The sequence below is a fragment of the Manacus candei genome, unplaced genomic scaffold, assembly GCF_025592945.1.
Source record: "Manacus candei isolate 608988 ecotype Guabito, Panama unplaced genomic scaffold, ASM2559294v1 h1tg000078l, whole genome shotgun sequence".
NCBI classification, from domain to species: Eukaryota; Metazoa; Chordata; class Aves; order Passeriformes; family Pipridae; genus Manacus; species Manacus candei.
Genome location: NW_026138126.1, coordinates 1,929,555 through 1,946,975, shown reverse-complemented (window position 1 = coordinate 1,946,975; position 17,421 = coordinate 1,929,555). Strand labels below are relative to the sequence as shown.

The 17,421-nt window shown below is 63.5% G+C and overlaps 1 protein-coding gene across 4 annotated transcripts; it reads left to right on the top strand.

The window, feature by feature from the left end:
- The first annotated feature begins 1,358 nt into the window (after nt 1–1,358).
- LOC127481426 (nuclear receptor ROR-beta-like) lies at nt 1,359–16,417 on the top strand. 4 transcript variants are annotated; one of them, XM_051810726.1, is made up of 10 exons: nt 1,359–1,553; nt 8,984–9,069; nt 9,167–9,309; nt 9,649–10,062; nt 10,587–10,708; nt 10,961–11,093; nt 12,118–12,225; nt 12,745–12,855; nt 13,355–13,467; nt 14,218–16,417. In XM_051810726.1, exons 3-10 carry the CDS (start codon nt 9,297–9,299, stop codon nt 14,377–14,379), a joined length of 1,176 nt encoding a protein of 391 aa, XP_051666686.1. In that variant the 5' UTR covers nt 1,359–1,553; nt 8,984–9,069; nt 9,167–9,296; the 3' UTR covers nt 14,380–16,417. The 4 variants fall into 4 exon arrangements, with proteins under 4 accessions (XP_051666686.1, XP_051666690.1, XP_051666687.1 ...); XM_051810730.1 differs by lacking the exon at nt 1,359–1,553 and adding an exon at nt 6,474–7,285 and having other exon boundaries at nt 8,984–9,068; XM_051810727.1 differs by lacking the exon at nt 1,359–1,553 and adding an exon at nt 6,480–6,667.
- Nucleotides 16,418–17,421: the final 1,004 nt, after the last annotated feature.

Here is a 17,421-nt window from a genome sequence, read left to right as displayed (position 1 = left end):
CATTAAATGGTTTAGTTTGAGGGTTTGGGGGCTGAGGTGCCCCCTCAGGGCCAAGCTGCGAGGGCAGGGGGGAGTCCAGGGAGGAGACAGCGATGCCACCAGTGTGGTGATGGCGGCTGCATCTGTGCCTGTGGTGGGTGTCACCCCCATGCCCGTGGCTGATGTGGTGGCCAAGGCCATGCCTTGCTCCTGGCCATGACTGATGCCATGCTCACGCCCACGGTAGATGCCACGTTCCATGGCTGTGGTGGATGCCAGGTCCATGCCCCTGGTGGATGGCATGCTCATGCCCATGGTAGATCCCACATCCATGCTCATGGTGGATACCAGATCCATGTCCATGGTGGATATTGTGCTCATGCCCATGGGAGATGCCCTCTCTGCACACAGCAGGTCTCCAGGCCAGTGCCACTGTCCCCAGGACCTGGGTGTCCCTGGGCACTGCCGAGCACCAGCTGCATCCCTGTCACCTGAGTCCTGGCCCAGCGTGACCGGCACCAGGCATCTCCACCCCGTGATGTGGCGCCAGGAGGACTCTGGTGACCTGGTGCAAGAGTCACACCACAAACCCCAGCCAGGGGACTTTGCCCTGTGCCGATACGTCCGGCCCTACACCGCGAGGCTGCTTTGCATGGTCCGGAGCCACCCCACAGCCACCATCCCAGGTGGGGTCCAGGGCCACCATCACTTTTTTCTTCCCTTAGCCAGGGCACAACCTGGAACCCCACAGCCACCTGTGTGCATCCCAGCACGAGGGGCAGGGTGGGAATGCCTCGTTGCCACTTCCGAAGCTTCCCACTGCTTCCATGGCGCCCTTCCCGACCCGCAGGTCTCCCAGAATGTCCCCTCGGACCTGAGCATCTGTGCCCTGGTGCGGGCACACGGGGTGGCTGCACGGGGGTCCCGGCGCTCCCCACACCCCCCCAAGCGCCGGGTGCTGCACCTCGGGCAGAGCCCCCTGCCCTGTCCAACCGGGGGGCTGTGGGGTCCCCGCGCCCAGCGGGGTCCCCGGCGGGGACAGCGGGGCTGCGCGGGAGCGCAGTGAGGCAAGGGAGCGGTGATTCAGCGGGACACGCAGCCGGCCCCGTGCCTGGGCGAGCCGGGGCAGGACGGGCACCGGCACGGCCCTCCCGGGGGCGGGCAGCGCCGGGGGGCAGCGCCGGGCACCCCCGCGGCCACGGCCGGGCGGGGGTCGCGCAGAGCCCGGTCCCGGGGAGGCGCCGGCAGCGCCCGCGCAGCGCCGAGCGCCGGAGCGGCGGGGATGGGGATGGAGGAGGAGGAGGAGGACGAAGGGCAGGAGGTGGGGCTGGAAGTGAAACCGATTTGGGGGGGCGGGGCGGGCTCGTCATGTGAACGGCCGCATGCTCGGGCAGAAGTGGGTCACGGCGCGGCGGAGGGGCAGGTGCCAGAGCCGCCCGGTGCCGCCCGGTGCTTCCCGGTGCCGCCCGGTGCCTCCCGGTGCCTGCGCTCCCCGCCGCGCCCCGCGCCGCTCCGGACCCCCGCGCCCCCCCATGCGCCCCCCGGCGCCCTGACCGCGGCGGACACGATGCGAGGTGGGTCCGGGGGGGCTCGGGGCGCGGGGGGACCGGAGCGCGCGGCCGCGGGGGCAGCGGCACAAGTTGGCCGCGGTGGGGGACGGGGGGACCCGCATCAGCCCCGCGGAGGGGGACGGGGGGCACCCGGCGTCGGCCCGGACGGGGGGACGGGGGGACCCGCATCAACCCCGCCGGCGAGGGACGGGGGTCCCGCGGCAGCCCCGCGGAGGGGGGCGGGGGAGACTCGGCGTCAGAGCGGACAGGGACAAGGGGGGACCCGCGTCAGCCTCGCTGGAGAGGGACAAGGGGGGACCCGCACGAGCCCCGCGGAGGGGGATGGGAGCCGCGCCAGCCCCAACGGGGACACGGGAGAGACCCGCATCAGCCCCGCTGGAACGGGACAAGGGCGGACTTGCACCAGCTCCGCGGAGGGGGACCAGGAGGGAACCCTCACCAAACCGCTCTGCCTCCTCCAGCTCCCCCTCCGTTAGGAATAAAATTCTTGTTTATTTTGCTTCGCTTTCCGACGCCGGCTTAAACCCGCTCTTAAGCTTTTCCTCGCACTAAACCCTTTAATCTCCTCTTCAATATGTTGGTCCCACCAGGGCTGGATTTATTGTGGGTTTTTCCCCCCCTTTTCCCCCTCCCCACGGCGCGGGGGGCAGTTTGGGAGGTGCCTGCGAGGACGGGCAAGGGACCAGGTGCAATTTTGGGTGCCCCTTGTCCTGGTCAGGGATGAGTCGCTCCAGCACCTGCCTGGTTATTCCCGTTATGAAAGGCAATTCCTACTTGTCACCCCTCTGCTTTGCCAATCAGGCGGAGGGGAGGAGGAGGATGGAGGGAGGAAGGCTCCGGCGGGATGATCCACTGGGGCCTGGTGGTGGTGACGCAGCGGTGGCCAAACCCAGCCCTGTTCCTACAGAGCTGCTGGGACCTCCTGCCCTGGGCTGGGGTTTTCATGCCCCCTTTAAAACCACCCCAGCACTAGGTGATGCCCCTCTGTAGGTGTGTTTTGGGGGTGCCTTGTGGGGTGTAGGTACCAGGACGCTCATCCTCGAGCTCCTCAGACCCCGTTTCCTGCGGGAGCTGCGGCTCCGCCGCACTCTTGTGTAACGGTGGGGCCGGGGCGGGCGAGGGCGAGGCCGAGGTGAGCCCCCCACATCCCCCTTCCCACCCCGCCACATCCCGGGATTTCACCTTTATCGGTGCGGAGGGAAGCATTAACGCCTGCCTAATTACCGACACTGCTGGCTCTTACGTAGCACTCGCACAGCCGGCACCAGCTTAATTAGCAACTGGGTGAACTTTTCCTTTTTTTATAATTTTTTTCCTTCTCCCCCCCCCATTACTGCGTGCTGACCCTCATTTAGGGCCAACCCCCCCGATGTCCCACCGTTTCCCCCAGTGAGGTGTTTTTCCCGCAGTCCTGCGTCCTCATCTCTCGAAGCCCGAATGCCGCATGGCGACGCCAAATTGACTCAATCTCCATTTTCCTCCCCAAAACCGCCCCTGCTCTGCCCCATTCCCCGGGGGGCCACAGCAGCTCCTCGCCCCTGTCCTTCCCTGCGCCGCGGATGCACCGGGGCCGGGGCACAGGCTTTGCCTTGTATAATCCTATACGGTTTCCAGCCCTCCTGCTCGCTTGTTTTGCAAGCAGCGTGGCGAGCAGCGTGCGGTGGCTCGGCAGCCTTTGCGACTTGTCCTAGTGACCTAGATCTGTCATTGGAAAAATCAGAGAGGGCGGAGGAGGAGCTTCCCTGCCCGTTTCGGCGGCGTGCACTCGCCGGCGCGGCCGAGGGCGGCCGGCACCCACCGGCCCTCCCGGCACGACGGCTGCCCCTGTCCCCGGTACCGCGGGACGGCTGCGCCTGTCACCTCCCAAAAATAAGCCTGGAGGAGCAAACTGTCCTCCGGCTTTGTGGGGTCCTGAGTGGCGCAGACGTGATTTGGGATCCTCGACCCTGATAACCCCAGGGAGGGGCAGCGCCCGGGGGGTGAAACGCGGTGTTGGGGAGATGGTGGTCCCTGGCCCCAAGCCGTCCTCCTCCCCTCTTCCCTCCTCCCCTCTTCCCTCCTCCCTGTCACGTTTAACTTTGAACTCGGCTATTTAAAGAGCTGCTAATGTCTAAATCTCGCCGGGTTTATCGGATGTGGCGAGCAGAGCTGCTCTCCTGCCTTTATTTAGCCCCAGGGAGATAATTCCCCCCCGATTTAGCCGCAGGGCTGGAGGGGTTCTCCCTCCGCAGCCCGGTTTGTCCCCACCCCGGGCTGGCAGCAGGTCCCCCTCCCCGCTGCCTCACCTTTGCCATCCTTCTGCGCCAGCCAAAGTGCAAAGGGCTGCGTCCTGCGCCACCGGGGCTGGCCTTGGCACGCTGCTGCGTGGCACGGGAGCTGCTGAACCGGAGCAGCCGGGGCAGGGGCTGGGCGGCCCTGGGGGAGCCACGTCGCCCACCCAACACCACGACTTCCCAGCTGGAGGCACACACTGCACCACGGACAGGGAAAAACAGCACCTCGCTGGGCACTGGGGCGCATGCAAAGCCCCCTGACCACGTGGCCACGAGGGAAGGTTGCCAAAGGTTGTCCTGGGGCAGGGTGAGAGCAGCTGAGCCATGTTCTGGCCCAAAGTTTCCAGGAAATCTTTGCTAATCAATTAGGAAACCAGTTCCCACCTCCATCACCCCAGCCTGGCTCAGGGCCGCAGTTGTGTCATCTGAATTTTTCTTATTGCCTGCATGGCCCCAGTGCTGCTGCTGCCCCTGCTCCTGGAGCTGGGGCTGTGAACATCCAGCATGGGCCTGGCTTCTTTGGGGTTCCCTGGGATGCACGGATGGGGATGGGATTTGCCAGCAGCCATGGCCCCAATGCCGGGGTGTGGGAGACCCCGGGGTGCTGCAGCACAGGAGCCTGGTTAAAAGCAAAGCCATCAGCAGCTGTAATGGAGTGATAATTCCCTTTATTTCCTTATTTATTCCTACCCCACAGCCACTGTCCCAAAACACAGCTGCTGTTGGAGGCTGTGGGGAAGAGCAGTCGCTCCCGGGGTCAGAGGTTGCTGCAGGAGACGCAGGAGCAGAGCTGGGTTTCAGGGAAGGGACGGGGAGATGGGGTGGCACTGTTGGTCCCCGCGTGTCCCTGTGCAGCCTGGCCTCGTCCCCTGCTCGGGGTGCACGGGGGATGCTGAACCCCCTGGGAGGGGGGAGGACGGTGGTGGTGAAGCGTGGGAGCATCCCGGTGCCCTTGGCCGGGGCAGGGGGTGCCGGGGCTGCTGCTCATTACCGGAGGTGCCCGCCCCGCGGCATCGACCGCGCGGCAGCGGGATAGGGCACGGACCTCCTTCCCCAGCAGGCTCGCTGGGTAATGAGCCAGGGCCCTGGGGAAGCCGGGGGGTGTTTGGGGTGGCCACAGGGGCACGGAGCCACCTCCGAAACACTCGGAGCTGGGATGCTCATCCCCTGCCTCTGGCAAGGGGCACCGTGGACTCAGGTGGCACCCCAAAGGAGGGGGTGGCCATATCCTGCCACCACCCCCGTGGGGTGAGGGGGGTGCAGGTTTGTCCTGGGGGACTGCACAGACAGGGACCTGCCAGTGCCCCCCAAAACTCCCCCCTCCCGGGAGTCCTCACCTCCAAGCTGGGGGCGCCCAGCAGAGCTGCTGGGAGAGGGGGTGGCTCCAAAAAGCCTCCAGCAGCAGTGAGGTTGCAGCAAGTCCTGGGGCTCAATGGGGTGCTGAGGGTTTTGGGGTGATTCCCCCACAGCAGTGAGATCCTATGGCCGAGGGGAGGGATGGGGGAGGAGGAGGATGGGGCCACCATCCTCTCTGCACCGCAGAGGAGGGGTCCGGACCCTCGTAGCCGGATCCTGCAGGGCCTGCCTTGTTTTGTTTTGAGGTGCGGGAGGGATGCCCGCCCTCGGGGCGGAGGCGATGGAGGGGAGGGTGTGCCGGCGCGGGACGAAGGCCGAGTCCTGCTCCTGGGAGGGCGGCTCTGGCTCTGCCGAAACCACCAGAGCCTCCAGCCTGGTCCGGGCCAAGCGGTGCTGGGCTGGAGGGGACACATGGTGGGGTCCGGGGGGGTGACAGGAGACCTGGGGGCTGTGCAGGGACAGCCCCGTGTCCCCCACTGCGGCTCAGCACGGCAAACACGTGTCCCCAGCTGGAGGGGTCACCCCAAAACGCCCCAAAATCCCCCTCCCCGGCGGCGGGAGGCGGGGGTGCCCCCCCGAGCCCCGGCTCGGCCCCGGGAAGGGTTAACGGCCGCGGTTACACAAGCGCGTGCGGCCACGGGCAGAAAAGTGTGTCAGTGGGACAGGATGGCTCCGAGCGCAGCCGCCGGACCGGGGGCCATCGCCCCGCCACGGCCGAGCCCCGTGGCCGGACCGTGCCCACGGGGCCACTTACATAAGGGCCGGCCGGTGGCAGCGGGCCGGGAGTTGAGCAAGAAGTGTTTACAGTGGGAGGAGAGCAAATACCACCGCCGGGACATTTTAATTGCCGGCTGCGGATCATTGTTATTTATTTTTTTAACCCTTTGGTTTTGGTTTTGGTTTGTTGTTTTTTTTTTCCCCCTGCTCCCTATCTTAGCCCCGTTGCCCCCAGGGTGCAGTTTCCCTTCCTGCCCCCCCCGGGCAGGGGGAAGGGGTTCTCCCCCACCTAAACGACCCCCGTTTGCACAGCGTGGCTGATGCTCGCAGGGTTGTGGTGGGAGGAGAAGCCAAGTGCTCCCGTGGGGAAACTGAGGCACGGGGAAGGGGGGGACACCCGGAGTGTGGGGTCTGCTGTGATGTTTCCCCCTTATCACAGTGAGATTTGGGGGATGCAGGGTGCTGCTGTGGCCACCCCACCAGCGCCCACATCCCTCCTTGTCCTGCTGGGTTTGCCCCAGGGGGGTGTTCAGGGGTCCCAGGGGAGATGGTCTGGCAGCCCCGGGGGTCCCGGGGGGGACGTGGCCGCAGCACGAGGGGACGCCGAGGGAGCCGAGCCGGTGATTCAGCCCGGGCTTACGATCCGAGCAGCAATTAAGCGCCGTCCCGGGCTGTAATTGCCATCGCCGGGGTTACGGCCGCGGATCGACGTCAGTTATTTGGGGCGAACGTCTTACGAGCGGGTCAGGTGCCGGTGGCGGGCACGGCCGGGTAATTAGCAGGATGGTAATTAGAGCCCCAAAAGGCTGCGGGCGGTCGAAGGGCTTCTCCTTCCCCAGGAGGAGCCAGGGCAGCATCATCCCCACGCACTCTTAGCTCTGGCTCCGGGGGGCTCTCGGGGGGCTCTCGGGGGGCTCTCGGGGGTCCCCTCCCTCAGTGGGTGCAGGGGCAGGGTTTGGCCATCGGCATCACGCGAAGCATCGGCGTCCCCGGGAGCTCGGGTGGGTTTTGTGGGGCACGCGGAGCGGCACCCCCGGGCTCTGCCGGGTGGGTGCCGGTGGGTGCCAGGCCGAGCTCGGCCCGGTGCCGGTAATTCCGGGCACCGGGAGTATCGGCCGCGGGCGTGAGGGCGCGGCGCCCGCGATGCATCACCCGCGCTGCCGGCGGCTGCAATTAACGTTGCATAACGAGCCGACGCCGCTTCCTGCCGGGGGTGGCACCCCCTCCCTGTGCCCCCCGCGATGCCACCACCTCTCTGTCCCATCCGGGCGGTCGGGGCAGGGCTTGGGGCAGGGCGGCGGGGCGGGGAGGGGTCCCCGCCGTTTGCGGGTTGCATCCCCTTTCCGGCGGCGTGGGTGAAGGTGGCAGCAGGATCCAGGGAATTGGAGGGTGTGTCGGTCATCGGAGCCGGGGGGTGGTTTGGGGGTGGGCACACAGAGCCCTGTCGATGCCTCCATCCCCCCGCCAAAGGGTCTGTGACGCCAGTGCAGTTGAGGGGGCTGTGAGGATGCCCTGGCCATCCCTGCCTGCTCCCTGCCCACTCCTGCCAGCTCTGCTGCCCCAGGCCCAGAACCACAGCAGAGGTGCAGGCAGCAGCTTTGGGGAGGGGCTGGGGCAGGAATGTGACCACCTTGAGTCTGAGGGGAACAACACACAGCCCTGGGAGAAGCCCGGCTCAGCAGCCTCAGGAAGGAAGGGTAAACCCCCAAATCACCTGGTGCATTTGGGGCAGGACCTGAGCAGCGAGGCAGTGGATGCAGGAGGGATCCATCCCTCACTTGCACCCGGGTTTGGAGCGAGTCCTTCCCCACTGTGGCCGGGAGCAAACCACCCTCAGAGGGTCGGTAATGGCAGCCCTGGGGGGGACCAATGCCATCCCCGGGGGACTGAGCATCCCCAGGGGACCAACTGCATCCTGGAGATACCAGCTGCACCCCTGGGGGTACCAATTGCATCCCTGGGGGACTGATAACATCCATGGAGGACCAAAGGCAGCCCTGGGGGACTGATGACAGCTTGGCTGCCCCTGTGCCCAGGGAGACTCCACTGCCCCAGCCCAGCCCCCCCTGCATCACTGGGGGACCCCAGGACACCGCTGGGTGCCGGGGGCAGTGGCACTGGCCGAGCACTGGGACTGTCCCTCGCGGAGACGGCTCCACAAAACACATCCCTCTCCCAGAGCCGATGGCTCCCGGGGGAGAGGAGAGGCAGAAGGGAATTACCCGAGCGGGGATTTGCACAGGCCCAGGAGATTGGAAATAACCATAATCTGGCCGTGGGGGTTATTTTGGCGCGGCGGCGCCTGCCCAGCGCCCTGGAGAGCAGCGCCGGGCTGAGCCCGGCCGGGGGTGCGGGGCTGCGGCGGGGATTAGAGGGTGCAGAGATGCCGGGAGGCACGTACGAGTCCCGGGGGTGCCCTGTGTCCCCCCCCGGCGTGCGTGGGGAGGGCAGAGCCAGCGCGGATCTGGGGCAGCTGGAAAATGAGGAGGACGAAGCCTATTAGCAGCTCAGTGCCAGCGAAGCAGAAGCGGGGAGGGAAGCGGATTTGCGGGGGGAAGGGGGCCGGGACCTTGAGCTGGGGATGGCTATATCGGTCCTGGGTTTCAGAGGAGCTGCTGGGGGGATGGGGAGGGCCCAGACCCTCTGCTTGGTCCAGCTCTGTGGCAGGAGAGCATCCACAGCTGCAGGGATGGGGATGGTCCCTGTGCAAAGGGTGTCCCTGTCCTGGTGCACACACTGGTGGAAGAGCAAGGGGAATGATTCCAAAACAGGGTCCTGGGCAGGCTGGTGCACAAACATCCTGTGCTCTCCCGGCTCCAAGGCCTTTCCTACTCTGTCTCGTGCTGCTGGAGGGAATGGGGGAACAGATGGGGGTACCCCACACCCTGTGTGAGCCTTCTTGAGGACCTCACTGAGGTGGAAGCGTCCTTGCAGGGGCTGCAGGAAGGGCTGAGCTGCCGGTGGGTCCAACTCTCGTGCCTCAGTTTCCCCAGGTGCTGTCGTGGAGAGGGGTCCAGCTCCCTCCTCCTGCTCAGCGTTTACCATCATTAACCCCCGCGGTTTTCCCCCCTTCCCCCTCCTCCCCAGCCCAAATCGAGGTGATCCCGTGCAAGATCTGCGGAGACAAGTCCTCAGGGATCCACTACGGTGTCATCACCTGCGAGGGCTGCAAGGTGAGCCCGGGGACGGCGGCTGCCGGCGGGCGGGGGCAGCTGCGGGGGCCTGGCGTTCCAGCCGGGCACTTTCCCAACCCGTGCCGTCCCCGCGCAGGGTTTTTTTCCGGAGGAGCCAGCAGAACAACGCCAGCTACTCCTGCTCCCGGCAGAGGAACTGCCTGATCGACCGCACCAACCGCAACCGCTGCCAGCACTGCCGCCTGCAGAAATGCCTGGCGCTGGGCATGTCCCGCGACGGTGAGTCGTGCCCGGGGTCCCCAGGGGCCGTCTGCTCCCCCGCGGAGCCGGTCGGGCTGTCGGGCTGGAGGTGCTCCCCCCGCAGGGCCGGCCCGGTGCAAGGAGGGTTTGGGAAGCGAGAAACGCTTTCGCGTTTTCCGCGGGAAGTCGATTCAATCGGTTCTGTTCTGCTCGACCCAGGGTTGGTCTGGGGCGGGGGGTGCATCCGGCGGGGTCCCTGCCCCTCTCAGGGCTCGTACAGCGGCTACCCCGGGGGTCAGGACCCTTCCCGGGGGGGGTGGTCCCGGCTTTGCTCCGGGGCGAGGCTGCCCTGACACGGCCGCGTCTCTCCCGGGGCAGCGGTGAAGTTCGGCCGCATGTCCAAGAAGCAGCGGGACAGCCTCTACGCCGAGGTGCAGAAGCACCAGCAGAGCCAGGAGCAGAGCGGGGGCACCAAGGATGAGCCCGAGCCCCTGAGCCGCGTCTACACCACGAGCGTGAGCAGCGGGCTCTCGGACCTGGACGACATCTCCACGCTGTCCGACGGGCTCCTCTTCGACTTCCCCCTCACCCCCGACGGCAGCAGCACCTACTACAACCTGGACCTGCTGGCCTCGGCACAGCCCTCGCCCGACCAGTCCAGCCTGGACGTGGCTGATGCCACGCTCATCAAGCAGGAGTCCATCTACGAGCTGATGCTGGAGCCGGCCCTGTTCGCCCACGGGGCGCTGGAGGGGGGGCAGCTGCCCCCCGACATCTCCGTGCTGGAGATCGGTGAGCGCCAGGGCAGCCCCGGGGGGATGTGGGTTGTGCAGCCCTGGGGACGGTGCTCGGGGCCACCCCAGCACCTTGCAGGACACATCCAGCTCTGGGTGCCCACACCAGGCACACCCTGAGCGACCTGGGGTAGCAGAAGGTGTCCCTGCCCATGGCAGGGGGGTGGAATGAGCTTCAAGGTGGATCAGTGGATGAGCTTTGAGGTCTCTCCCAACCCAAACCATTCTGGGGTTTTATTCTATGACAGTGAGGACTGACCCGGCCTTGGCTCTCAGAGCAGCCCCAAGCCCTCCAGGCTGAGCACGGATGGAGCTCAGCACACCTGAGACCGTGTGGAACATCCCCTGCTGTGCCTTGGGGACAGCCCCCAACACTCTGTCTGTGCTCACACCCCTGTGACACCACACCGAGTCCCTCTCCCCCTCCAGCCCCCAGCCCCGGCAGCCCCCCAGGACACCCAGGAGAGGAGGGGTGTGGGGTGTGGGGGCAGGGGGCTCACCAGCACTGTCCCCACCTTGCAGACCGGGTGGCCCAGAACGTGGTGAAGTCTCACCTGGAGACGTGCCAGTACACGACGGAGGAGCTCAAGCGCCTGGCCTGGAGCCTCTACTCCCCCGAGGAGGTCCGTGCCCTGCAGGGCAAGGTGAGTGCCACTGCCACGGCCCCACGGCCCCCCAGCACAGCCAGCGTCCCCTGGGGTGGGGCTGAGGGCGAGGAGGGTCCTTCAGTGCTTTGGGAGCTGCAGAAGCCCAGTGTCAGGGGAAGGTGTGGTGGCAGCTCCTGTCCCGGGTGTCCTGATGCCACCACGCCTGGCACGGCACAGGGGTCCCTCCCCTGCCCAGCCGGTGTGGTGGGGAGGGGGCAGCACAGCCTGAGGGCCGTCCCTGTGCCGCAGAGCTGCGAGGCCATGTGGCAGCAGTGCTCGCTGCAGATCTCCAACGCCATCCAGTACGTGGTGGAGTTCGCCAAGCGCATCGACGGCTTCATGGAGCTCTGCCAGAACGACCAGATCATCCTCCTGAAAGCCGGTAAGGGGGGATCCCGCCGCCCCCCTCGCATCCCTGCCACCCCCCTTGTGTCCCCACTGTCCCCCCCGTGTCCCCAGCCCCTCTCCCAGCAGCAGCCACGGTGCCAAAGGTGTATCCCATCTCTTCTCTTGGCTGGTGCTTTCTCTTGGAGCCTCCCCTCCCTCCTGCCCCAGCTCTCCCAGCGCTGGGCTGGAAGGAGCTGAAGGTCGTGTGTAAGGGTGGTGGTGCGGGGAGGGGACATGGGGAGTGGCTGCCTTGGGCAGAGGCTTTTCTCCCGGTCACTCTCATCCAAATGTCATCCGGAAGCTGGGATGGGAATGAGCACGGCAGGTTTTCCCCTGGGAAAATGGGTGCCAAGTCCAAAGGGGAGCAGGGAGGGAGAAAAGGATTGGCCTCTTCTCCCAGTAAGAGACTGGGAAGAGGAGGATGATGGCAGCACACACCCATGTCCCCCCCACCCATCTGCCTGAGCTGGTGATGCCGTGCCCAGGCCGGGGACCTGAATGTGTAAAAGCCCCAAAATAGTGGAAAAGCCTCCCAGTTCCTCATCAGGGCTGGGGGGCTGAGAGCCTCCCCCAGCACAGGGGGTGCGTGCCTGTGTCCCAACAGGACGTTGTACCCCGAAGCCAGAGCTGGCCATGCCCGACACGCTGGAGTTTAACTCATTCTTTCATTTCTTCCTCCCATTTTCTTTTTATTTATTTTGTTCTCACCCCCTCCTCTCTCGGTGCTCCACCACAACCTCGGTCTCTCTGCCAATGACTGGATAATATTTCCCTTCGGTGAAATATTGTGGTCACAATTGGAAACCTAAAAAAAAAAAACCCCAACCAATCCCAAAACCCAAAATGGATTTGTTGGAATAACCATTCTGCTCTTGGGAATGAACAATCTGGACTTCAAACGTGCACTGGGGGCTTTCCTCTTTCTTACCTTTGGTCCTGGGATGATGGAAACCCCTTGACCTTCCCTGCCCTGCCCTGCCCTGCCCTGCCCTCGTCTGCGCTCTCTCTGCCTACATCAGGTTGCCTCGAGGTGCTCCTGATCCGCATGATCCGTGCATTCAACCCCCTGAACAACACCGTGCTCTTCGAGGGGAAGTTCGGCGGGATGCAGGTGTTCAAGTCACTTGGTAAGAGCTCCTCTCCTCTCCTCTCCTCTCCTCTCCTCTCCTCTCCTCTCCTCTCCTCTCCTCTCCTCTCCTCTCCTCTCCTCTCCTCTCCTCTCCTCTCCTCTCCTCTCCTCTCCTCTCCTCTCCTCTCCTCTCCTCTCCTCTCCTCTCCTCTCCTCTCCTCTCCTCTCCTCTCCTCTCCTCTCCTCTCCTCTCCTCTCCTCTCCTCTCCTCTCCTCTCCTCTCCTCTCCTCTCCTCTCCTCTCCTCTCCTCTCCTCTCCTCTCCTCTCCTCTCCTCTCCTCTCCTCTCCTCTCCTCTCCTCTCCTCTCCTCTCCTCTCCTCTCCTCTCCTCTCCTCTCCTCTCCTCTCCTCTCCTCTCCTCTCCTCTCCTCTCCTCTCCTCTCCTCTCCTCTCCTCTCCTAACCTCTCCGAACCTCTCCGAACCTCTCCTCACCTCTCCGAACCTCTCCTCTCCGAACCTCTCCTCTCCGGAGGTGCTGCCCAGGGCAGAGCAGTGACATCCCCCTGTCCCTCCCAGGCTGTGACGATCTCATCGGAGCCATCTTCGAGCTGGGGAGGACCCTGTGCCGCCTGCAGCTGTCAGACGAGGAGCTCGCCCTGTTCACCGCCGCCGTCCTGCTCTCCCCAGGTACAGCCCCGTGGCACAGCTGGGCAGAGCTGACCCGTCACAGAACATCCTGAGCTGGGAGGCACCCACAGGGACCATCCAGTCCAACCCTTGGCCCTGCACAGACACCCCAACAATCCCCCCCTGTCCCTCAGAGCGTTGTCCAAACGCTCCTGGAGCTCTGGCAGCCTTGGGGCCGTGCCCACTGCCCTGGGGAGCCTGGGCAGTGCCCCAGCACCCTGTGGGGGAAGAACCTTTCCCTGAGATCCATCCCAAACCTCCCCTGACACGACTTCCTCGGCACTGGTTCCTTGGTGTTTGACCTCAGTCGTTCCTCGCAAAGGAGGTTGGGGAAAAAAATGCACAAAATGCGTCTGCCAAAACCCCTCTGTGGGGAGAGGAGCTGTGTCACCCACAGCGGGGGGGAGGGCACGGAGGGAGGCCCAGCTGGCCATGCCACTGTCCCCAAAACCATCCCAGAGGAGACCCCCCAGCAGCTCTGCCCTGGTGTCCCTCACAGATCGCCCCTGGCTGACCGAGTCCAAGAAGGTGCAGAAGCTGCAGGACAAGATCTACGTGGCCCTGCAGCACGAGATCCAGAAGAAACACTCCGCTGAGGACAAGCTGTCGAAGGTGGGGGGGGCACAGAGGGGGGCACAGGTGGGGACTGTGCCAGGGGGTGTCTGAGCTGGGGCATGGGGCTCCACCACAGCTCAGGAGCCACACATGGGCATTCCTGGGGTGCTCAGACCTGCCCAAGGAGGAGAAGAATTTCCCTTTCCAGGGGCTGTGAATCTCCTGGCAGTGCAGGCAGAGGCAGCCCCGGGCTGCTGAGCATGGCACTGCAGCAGGCAGCGGGTTTTTTGGGCAAAAGGAGCCATTTCAGGAATGCTTTGGGCAGCATAGAGATGGAGCAGGGAGGGGGGCCCTGGGGGCTCCTTGAGCCCTCCCAGGTGCCAGTTTTCCTGGGGAAAGGTGTGGGTTTGGGGGTGAGGCCACGTTGCTGCCAGGCTGCCCAAAGTGGGGCTGTCTGCTGGTGCCCCAGTGCCAGGCAGAGCCACTGGTCCCCAAACCCACCCGTTGTCCCCAAGGAAGGGGGAACAACGGCACAGGGACATTAATTGGGAATCCAGTGGTCCCCAAAGCCACCTGCTTGTCCCCAAGGAAGAGGGAATGGCAGCATTAGGGACAGTGGTTGGGAACCCAGTCATCCCCAAACCCATCCATCCTCCCCAGGGGAGGGAGAACAGCAGGGCAAGGGACACCAGGTGGGAACCCAGCGGTCCCCAAACCCTCCTGCTTGTCCCCAGGGAAGGGGGAAGGACAGCCCAGGGACACTGGCTGGGAACCCAGCGGGGTCACCAGCTCCTCCTCTCCCCACAGATGGTTTCCAAGCTGCCCTTGATGAAGACCATTTGCAACCTGCACTTGGACAAGCTGGAATTTTTCCGTCTCCTGCACCCGGAGACCGCCATGAACTTCCCTCCCCTGTACAAGGAGGTTTTCAACTCGGAGCTGCAGTACAGCGACCCCCGCGAGAGCTAAGGCCGGGAGCCACCTCGAGGCCCTTCGAGCCCCCCAGGATTTGGAGACGAACTGCACTTCAGAGGTTTGGGGCAGTTTATTTAAATCAAGTCAATCAAACTCAAGAGAAGCCGGGGGGGCTGCGGGTGCCCCCAGCCCCGTGGCCCCGCCGTGGGTTGCAATAGCTCTTGAATGTAAAGCACCTTGAAGGAAAAAGCAAATGGACTTTGCCATACCAGTGAAATGAATGTGAAATCTCTGCTGGGGAGGGGAGATGCTCCTGGCAGTCCTGCTGTCCTGGCTGCACTCTCCACCTCTGATTTTATTTTTTTTTTAATTATTGTTTTTTTGTTTTTTGGTTTTTTTTACCCAAACACAAGACATGGGATAAAGAAGGGGCGATGCTGACTCGGCTGGGTGGGGTGGGCTGGAGCTGAGGAGAGGGAAAAGGGAGAGCCTTTGGTTTATTCCTTCTCCCAGGGGTGCATTGAGCCCAAGGGAGCTTGGCTGAGAAAGACCTGGCTGTGGCTGGGGGGGATTCAGCACAAGATGTTCCCGTGGAGGAGGCTGGTGCGAGGGAGGGGACGCCCAACACCACAGGGAAGAAGCTCTGCAGGGCCTCCGTGTCCTCCATCACAGCATTTCCCCAAATGCCCGGCCAACTGCCCACCCAGCTGGGCTTTTTGGAGCTGATTTGGCAGGTCCACCTGCCTCGTGCCACCTTTCCACACCCCCAGTGCTTTTCCCAGCCTGTGTCTGCAGCCAGAGCCCGGCTCCAGCTGCTCCACCCCGGCAGTGCCGGGGCTGTCCCTGCACCCACAGTGGTGGCTCTCTGGGTGCTGGTGTTGTCTCATTGAGCCCATTAAAATTTCCCCGTGGCTCAGCACCCAGGGAGGGTTTGAGGCCCTTCCCACCCACCCCCATCCCGCTGCCGGGTCCCCCCTTCCCACGCCGGCACCGCCGGGAGCACGGACGTGGCTGCTCTTGCAGGTTGAGTTGGACCCAGGCTCTTCCCCCCCAAGGAGCTCCCTAGAACTGTTATTTTGGGGCTTGTTCTCTATTTAGCAGGATTTAGGAGCTTTTCAGGGGGAGAAACTGCCCGTTGGGGTCAAGGGGAAGCGGAAGGTCCTTATTCCTTCCCTTCAAGGAATTAGGGTGATGGGAAGGAATGTGGTGTGGTTGGGACCTGCTGCTCCAAGCTCGGGAGGCTCAAAGGTGACAAAGGGAAGGATTTGTGGGGTGATGCTGTGATAGTCCTCAGCAGTGGGAACACTTGAGAGACTCTGTGGCTCTGCAGATGGTTTTTTCCGTCCCTGTTCCTGCTCCTCCTGCAGCAAATGCCAAAAACAAGGGAAAACCCTGCTCCGAGGCAGCCCCAGTTTCTGCTGACAAAGGGCTAAACCCCCGAGCCCCTTCCTGCTTCATGCTGATCCCTCGTGCTCCCAACCCCCTCCTGCAGCAGTTTGGACCATCTCTGAGCGGGAACCAGAGACCTTCAGCTCCACAATTGCACCCCTTGAACTCAAGGAGCAGCTCTCTTGGCGTTGTCAGGGACGTTCGTGCTTTTGGGTGAAAGATCTCCCAGGGAAGAGCACGGACCAACCTCAGCCTGGGAAGAGTCGCTGGTGGGATTTCTGCCTCGGCCTAAGGCAGAGGGAAATGTGGGGGCTGTGCAGAGTTTGAGAACCACATCTGAACTGCTCCTTGGAGGAGATCAGAGCCCTCTCCAGCACTGTTGGAGCCCAGGAATCTGGGAAAGGCTGCCAACCCTCCCACGGCCCCACGTGAGTGCCAACGCGTCGTCCTCGTCCACCGGGCTGGGGACGTGCCCCGCTGGTTTCCCGCCCTCTCAGCTCCTCAAGCTTTGACAGAAGTGAGAAGTCAGCGCTGCCTTTTACATCCAGAGGGTTGTGCCTTTTTTTTGGGAGCATCAGCACCGGGAGAAGCGCCCTGTGGAAACGACTGTGCTTCGCAGCTCGCCCTCGGCGCGGCGGGACAGCGGCGCCGCCTTTCCCGGAGGGACACGGGTCTTCTGGAGTATTTGGGGGAAAAGGAGGAGGGAAAAAAAACAAAAAAGAAAAGCACAGCCCCTTGTTTTCACCCTCGGTGTTTGTCAGCACCACCGGTTCCATTTCAGCCGGCACAGAACCCAGGGAAGCACCTTAAACTCGGGAACAGCCCCCGCCGCCGCGGCGGCTTCGTCCTGGCTGGTGACACAGCGTCCGCCTCGTGGGAGAGGCTCTGGATCCTGAGCAATAAAAAAAGCCCCCCCGTGGGAACCTAGGGAAGACTGGAAGTATTAAAGACACGTGTAACTCGACCTGCCAAACCGCGGGGAACCTGCACTTTCGAAGTTCTCTTTGACGGAACCGACTCGACTCGCTGATTTCTCGGGAGGGGATAAAGTGATTCCACGTCGATTCAGTGATTTCCTCTGGCTTGGGACGGGCGAGACGCCCGGGAAGGGATGGCAAGGGCTGCGGCCAGGGCTGTGCCGAGGTCCCTCGCGCCCCGCTGGGCCTCCAGGAGCATCGAGGGGAAGGGCAAAGGACAAAAACCTGGGTAGAAATGCCTGAAAAAGGGAGATTTCCCCTCTCCTGGTGCCAGGGCTGCGTGTGCCCACTGGGGATGATGCCCAGGAGCCCCGAGACCTCCAGATTGCTCCGATGCTCCGTCCTTGGCGTCTTGGAGATGTTTCCAACCCTCCAGCCATGGGATGTTTGGCCGCTTTCCCACCAAACAGCCCCGGGAGCCTCTCACAGTGATGGCTCTTGTCCAGACCAAGATTAATTTCGTGTTTGTTTGTTTGCTCTGGCAGTTTAGATGAGTGTCCGTTTCCACCTGCAGAACCCTCACACTGTGTATAAAAAAACGGATCAAAAATATATATAATATATATTCTTGTGAATGTTGGTGCAAAAGAGAAAAATATATAAAGTTTCAGTCGGTTTTATGTTATTTTTTATCTCTTATGAATGAAAGAAAGAAATGGAAAACCTTTTCTTTCCATTTACCACCCTCCACACACACCTACCTGTAGATACCAACAGGTTTTATGGAAAT